Genomic DNA, 7,278 nt, shown 5'->3' with positions numbered 1-7,278 from the left:
TTCTCCAGATTAGATATTCCCCACCCTTCCCGTAATGAGGGGGTAGGTGGGGAGCGATTTCAGCATTCCCAGACATGGAAATGGCGTGGCCAGCATGGAGCCGGAGGTGAAGAAAGACACAGGTACAAGCTGGGACGCAGTGGGACCTTTATCCCCAAAATTTGGGTTTTTTTATGGGTTTAACTCCCTCCAGACCACGGGGTCACCTTCACTTTCAAACTTACCCAGAATAAAGATGTATTTATATTTATTTAAAATTGTGCTTTCCAGATGTTTGATTCCTTTATTAATTTAAGGCTTTCTTCCACTTAAATTCGCCCTTTAACGGTTTCTAGAATTTACTTCCAAAATCCCAAGCTGTGAAGACCAAAATTATGTCTGAAAATCAAATTTCTATCAATAATTTCAAGCATCTCTCAGAAAAGAATTGACCAGACAATTATTTCCTTGTCGAATTAGAAGGAATTTCTCCATATTTAAATGTTTTTTTACTTCAGGCATAAAACCCTCCCCAGCCACTTCTGAAAATGGAAATTAAGGATGATATTTTGGGGTCTGATGTCATGGAAATGGGGAGAAAAAAGACAAAAGAAAGCTGGTGCCATCGATGGTCATTTTTTTATTGCTGCACAGGGAATTTACAGGACTGAGAAGAGACAAGAGGAGAAGGGAAGGGGAAAAGCATCAACATCTTCCACCACCAGCTGCTGACAGCGCTTCCTGGGGTTCCCAACGCTAAAATATTGGGAATACACAAGGAAAAACGCTGTCAGGAGCAGAAGTGAAAACACAGGGAACACTCAGAGAGGAAACATTTTCCAAGATGAAGTTAACGTGGGACAATCAGAGCGGGAGAGGCCTCGTTGCATTGCCGATGGGTCTGCGCCATGTTTTCCATCCGGACCCCGCAGCTTCGGCTCCTCACCGGTCACCGGAGCCACCCCACGGGGCTGGGCCCGACGTCGGAATCAGCAAGGGTGGGAGCAGGGCTCCAGGCACACGGTCTCGCACGACTCCACGCACTTGGTGCTGCAAACCTCGGCCTGGCACTTCTCCACGCACTTGGTGACACAGGGCTCGGGGCACTGGGCGGGGCACTGGGTGGGGCAGACGTCCACGCACTGCGGGGCGCAGCTGGTGGCGCACTGGGTGGGGCAGACATCCACGCACTGCGGGGCGCAGCTGGTGGCGCACTGGGTGGCACAGACGTCGACGCACTGCGGGGCGCAGACCTCCACGCACTGGCTGGAGCAGGGCTTGGCGCAGACGTCCACGCACTGCGGGGCGCAGCTGGTGGCGCACTGGGTGGCACAGGGCTCCGCGCACTGGGTGACGCACTGGGTGGCACAGGGGGCCTGGCAGACCTCGACGCACTGGGTGGCACAGGGGGCCTGGCAGACCTCGACGCACTTGGTGGCGCAGGGCTCCGGGCACTTGGCGCACTTCTGCAGGCAGATGGGAGGGGGCAGGCAGGGCTGCTTGCACTGCTCGTAGTAGTAGGACATCCTGGGGAGGTGCCGGGGCAGCGGGAGAGAGCTGGGAAAAAGCTGGGAAAGAGACAAAAACAACAACAAAAAAAAAGATCAGGATATCGGTGCGTGCTTATCGAGGCGCGATTCGCGGCGTGAGGTCTTGGTGGGTTCGTGTTTGGCTGAGGAAAGGAATGTTAGGAAAAGCTGCCTGTGTCCAGGATTCCTGGGTTCTGGAGTTGGAAGGGACCCACAAGGATCTCATCATGTCCAGCTCTTCAGGAAATGGCCCCTGCAGGGATCAAATGCGTGAGCTCGGCGTTGTGAGCGCTGCGGTCTGGGCCAATCCCAGGGTTTTTATGGAATTAACGCTGCCAGAGAATCCCTTCCTTTATTGGGAACCTATTAGGAAGCCTCAAGCCACAAATCCTGAATTTTATGGGACTGTCAATTTTGTGGAAGCCATACACACAAAAATAGTCCAATCCCTCCTATTCTCAGTTCCATCAGCTCGTCTCTTCCTTATCAGATCCTCACGCCCACCTGGACACGTTCCCCGAGCTGGGAATTCCCAACCACAAAACCCGGAGGCCACAAATCCTGCCATTATCTCATGGAATCATGGGATGGTTTGGGCTGGGAGGGATCGCAAAGATCATCTCATTCCAACCCAGACCAAGTTGCTGCAAGACCTGTCCAGCCTGGCCTTGGACACTTCCAAGGATGGGGAATCCATGGAATAACCTGGGCCAGGGCCTCACCACCCTCATGGGTTTCTTCCCAATATCCAACCTAAATTTCCCACATTTCAGTGTAAACCCATTCCCCATGTCATGTCCCTGTAGTTCCTGAGGAAAAGTCCCTCTCCAGCTTCCCTGGAGCCCCTGCAGATCCTCGGAAAGGCTCCGAGCTCTCCAGGCTGAACATTCCCAGCTCTCCCATCCTGATGTTCCTCCAGATCCTGGGATGTCACTGGAATTTTTGGGAGGATTAATGGGGCTCATCCTTCCATGAGGGAAGGGTTGGCCCAGAGGCTGCAGCTCCCATTTCCAACTCATTTCCTCCTCTTGGCTTCTTCTCCTCGAGGTCTCCCTTGGCTTTGCCCGCAGGAATCCTGCAGCTCCCTCCTTCTGGATAGAGCCTCTTCCCACCCATCCCGTTTGAAGTCCCAGGAGCTGCTCCACAGCATCCATTCATTTATTTAATTCCCAGCTTTAATGAGGCAGGAAGAAATTAACCAGGATGGAACAGGAGGGAGGAGGAAAAGCCACCATAGTTCTGGAGGACGTGACTTCTCCAAGCTCCTCCAGGCAGAGCAAACCCTAAATAAAATCCCCAATTCCAGAACAAATCCCAGAAGAGAAGCACGGGAGCGAAGCTCTCCTGGGAGCTGGAGGGAACTCTCTTTTCCACGAGATATCCTGATAAAAACTTCCCTGATAAAGCCAAGGTGGACTTACCGGGTCACCGGTCCTGGCGAGCGACGGAGAAGCCAAAGGAACTGGCGGGAGCCTCCAGATCCAAACCTTTTATACGGCCGGAGTGGCGTCAGCTCCGGAAACATGGGAGCCCAGGGGGATGGACAGCTGACCACAAACTGCCCCGGCAGGCTCCACCTCCACATGCTTTGCATGTTTGTTTGCATCCTAATTTTTGGTGGAAGCCCTCTTCCAGGAAAGCAGGTGATGCTGAGCCAGCCGCGCTCTAACCTCGGTCATGCGGTTCCCAACGGGAATGGTGGAGTCATTAAAAAAAAAAAACAGCAGGTGATGAATTAATTGGTTTTCAGAAAAGGATTTAATGCGCTGGGACGTTTCCATGGCCTTATTTCCATAAATGTTGGGTTTTGATACCTGGAGTTTTTCCAGCGTGGGATGGCTGTTATTAGGGAAGATGGATAATTAATTGGATTTACTATGAGAAATACCCTGCCCTAATTCTCATGGAAAGGCACAACCAATCCTCCAGCGCTCCCACAAAACCTTGAGGTCCCTGTTTTCCTGATAAATTAAATTATTTAATTAATCCAACCCATTCCTCTCCATGGATTAGCACCATCCATGCTGGACACAACTCCAGGTTTTTTGAGGAACACTTCAAGCCATTCAAGGCAGAATAATCCTCATTTTAAAGATGTTTTTCCCTCACAGAAAAGTACAAAAGGCTCCAGTTTAAGTGGGATTTAGACCCACCATACAATTTTTATTAAAGTTTTGCTGATTATGGAAAATCCACGTTTCTCCTAGATATTCCAATCACGGAGATGGGAACGTGACCATCACAAAAAATGCTAAATAGGGGAAAAAACACCCCAAAATGAACCAACCTAGCACGAGCAGCACGTCCTGTTTACGCCCCAAGCCCGGAGTCTCCCGGAGAATTCCAGGCATCAACACTGGTTCCTTCCCAGTGCTTATACTGGAATTCCACCTGATCTCCATGGCTTTTGCCACCTCATGGGTGGCTCAGCTTTTCCACAGACTCAGCTCCCCACAGCTTCTTCCCCGGAGGCTCCGCTGCCCCGGAGGCTTTTCCAGGGATAAACTGGGACTGACAGAGTGTGGTTTGCTCATCTTAAACACCTCCCTTGCCATAGGAGGAGAAACTGAGCCCAGCAGAGCTCGGATTTGGGAGCTGAATTTTTAGGCAGATGAATCCCTCATCATTTTCTCCTCCCCGAGCTGCTGGGTGTGGAAATTTTCCCCCAGAGCAGCTTCCAACTCTTATCTTCCCAAGGAATATCCCATATTCCGGTTGGAACAGCTCCTCATTATCTCCTCAGGCTCCAGGCTCACCTCAAAACCATCTCTGAGCACCGCTCCCGCACCTCCCTTTCTACCCCGAGTTGTTTTGCACCCCGTTGTTAACTTTGATTAGCAAGAAATTGAGGCCTTCCAAAAGTGGATTATTTCTGGAGACGTAAAGGGATCCGCACTCCGACACGTGGGAACGTCACGGGGTTGGGTCGTTATCCCTAATTGGCACTTATTTGGGAATCTCCATTACATTTATGGGCAATTGGAGTCATTGGAGTTGTCACGGTGTTGGTGAGTCAGGACCCCACGGAGACGTCCTTCCGTGGCTCCGGTGACTCCTCCCGCAGTGGGCCGGGCGTTCCGGAGGGAATTCCACGAGGGAATTCCTCGAGGGCAGCACCCCCAGCTCCAAGGGTCCAGTCCCATCTTGTGCTGAAGGGACAAAGATTTCCCAGGATCCCAAAATCCCTGAGACTGGGAAAGAACTCCCAGAACATCGAGTCCAAGCTGTGTCCGATCCCCCTTAGTCATCCTGAGGAATCTCCAGGAATTCCTCGGAAACTTCCAGGGGTGGCCACTCCAACCCTCCCTGAGCCCCTTCCAAGGCCTGGCCGCCCTTTCCAGGAGGGATTTTCCCAAATTTCCCACCCTGAGCCTCCCCTGGCACAGCTCGAGGCCGTTCCCTCTTGTCCTGTTCCCTTCCCTGGGGTCAGATCCCAGATCCCCCCTGGCAGATCCCAAATCCCCCCTGGATCCCCCTTTTCTCCAGGTTGAGCCCCCCAGCTCCCTCAGGATTTTCCAGACCCTTCCCCAGTTCCATTCCCACCCCTGGTCAGGCTCCAGCCCCTCCATGTTCCTCTTTCCATTATTTTCCAGAGCTGGACACGGGGTCGAGGTCCAACCCCTCCATCCCCGTGCAGGATTCCCATTTTCCCGAGAAAGAAAAGGAATTTTTCCTGTGCGTTTCGATCAATTCTCACAGAAATCAGAGATTCTCCCCATTTTCCTGCCCAAACCCTCCACACCTGGCTGCAATTAAACCTCCTGGGCCTTCATCAGACCCAACTTTCCCCTCTCCTCATTCCCACAAGGACCAGGGGAAGGTGGGAGGGTCTGACCCAGCTCTCTGGGCAGCGTCCAGGTGGCTCCGGGAGCCCTGGAATTTTTGGGATGCCAGGAGGATGAGAGCAGAGGACATGAAGCCTCACATGGACATGAGTGGCTCCTTCAGCCCATGCCCGAGGGACAATTTGGATCCAGCCACGAGAGGAACCCAAATCCCACCATTCTGGCCTCTTTTCCTGTTTACTCCGGAAGGTGAGCTCTCAGGGAAGAATGACAATTAGCACCTGAGTAATTAAATCTGGGAAGGAGGAACTGGCTGTGGTTGCAGGGGAAAAAAAAAAAAAAAAATCCTTGCCTTTTTTATCTCTTTGCTTTCATTTCTCAATTTTTTTCAGGAAAAATCTCTGGATTTCCTCGGGATTTTTTTTTTTAATTTAGTGGATAAAATTGCTTTGATCTCCATGGAAATTTTAGACCTCACCTGACAGAGGAACCAGGGGGATTCTACAACATTTTCTTGTAGTGAGCAGGAGTTTCCTGCCTGTTTTAATTTTGACAGGTGCGGAATAAACATCTGCGTGGTCACGCAGGAAGAATTCCTGTTTGGATTTTTTCTGAAAATGGTGTTTCTGCTCTCTGCTGCTCCGAGATTATTTACAGCCGAAATTTTTGGACATGTGAAGGATTAAACACCCTGCCAGCACCACGCCAGAAGGGAAAAATTAATCCAAAAGCCATTTTTTCCCCACCTACATTTTATTTCCCAGAAAACCGAGGGATTTGGGAGCAGGAGCGAAGGACATCGATGCTTGCACAGAACTTTAACGAATTTTCGAGGCGTTTTGGAGTCCAATGAAACCCCACGGGAAGTTTTTGTGCCACAGCCCGCTGGGATCAGAGGAGCTCTGAGGGAGGAGCTCGCAGGTTGTCACCAACCCCGGGCCTTGGGGCATCTTCAGAGGAGCCGGTGGCGGCTCCCAGACGGTCCCACCCCGTCTGCCGCCGCCCCCGCTCCTCCCGCCCGCATTCCGAGCCGGATTTGCTCCGCCAAACCCTCCCCGGGCCCGGCTTCCAGCCGAGCTCAACTTTGGGAGCCTCCTGGGACGGTCCCGACCCCCGTTTGGGGGTTTGGGATCGAGCGATGGGAGTGATGAAGGAGTGCTTGGAAAACTCCCCCTTTTTGGGGTTTCCAGGTGGTTTTCCAGCCTGGAAATCCCACCTGAGCTGGGATTTCAGACGTTGATCTGGGATTTCAGACGTTGATCTGGGATTTCAGATGTTGATCTGGGATTTCAGACATTGATTTGGGATATCACGCATTGATCTGGGATTTCACACATTGATCTGGGATTTCAGGAATGTCAGGACTGAGGGAAGGGCTGGAGATGCGCCAGGGGGTGGGAATTGGGGTGGATTTTGGGGAAAGGTTCTTCCCACCAGAGTGTGGGAGCGCTGACCAGGCTCCCCAAGGAATGGTCACCATCCCAAACTCACCAGAGCTCCAGGACAGCGCTCCCGGGGACACGGAGGGATTTTGGGATGTCCTGGGCAGAGCCAGGAGTTGAATTTGGTGATCCCTGTGTGCCCCTTCCATCTCAGGGCATTCCACAATCCCAGTGAGACCTTCCCAAGCATTTTTTATTACAAAAATCGGGATTTTAGGAAAGGAATTAAAAGGATGAAGGGCGGGAAGGGAAGGAAATGCGCGAGGCCAATGCCAAGATCGTTTCTTTTATTGCTTCAGAACACGGGAAGGAAAAAGATCAGGAGGAAGGACAAAGAGGGGAATTCCTCCATGGCACTCCTGGTGCGAGGGGGAACTGTGGATTCTTTCTCCCGGGGAACAATCCCGGGGGCACAAAATCGCTCGGTGACATCCCATGAGGAACGGCGCTTTCTTGAGGTGAAAAACAGCAGGAACGGGGCAGAACGCGAGGAAAATGAGTATTTACTTTTCCTTTGGAGATTTCATGGGGAAACCCCCACGG

At 51.9% G+C, this 7,278-nt stretch overlaps 1 protein-coding gene across 1 annotated transcript; it reads right to left on the bottom strand.

The window, feature by feature from the left end:
* Positions 1 to 634: 634 nt before the first annotated feature.
* On the bottom strand, positions 635 to 1,525 carry LOC137463481 (proline-rich protein 9-like). The gene has a single exon (XM_068174705.1). It carries the CDS (start codon positions 1,503 to 1,505, stop codon positions 969 to 971), a length of 537 nt encoding a protein of 178 aa, XP_068030806.1. The 5' UTR covers positions 1,506 to 1,525; the 3' UTR covers positions 635 to 968.
* Positions 1,526 to 7,278: the final 5,753 nt, after the last annotated feature.

This window comes from Anomalospiza imberbis, chromosome 29, assembly GCF_031753505.1.
Source record: "Anomalospiza imberbis isolate Cuckoo-Finch-1a 21T00152 chromosome 29, ASM3175350v1, whole genome shotgun sequence".
NCBI lineage: Eukaryota > Metazoa > Chordata > Aves > Passeriformes > Viduidae > Anomalospiza > Anomalospiza imberbis.
This window is presented reverse-complemented; position numbering and strand designations above follow the sequence as displayed.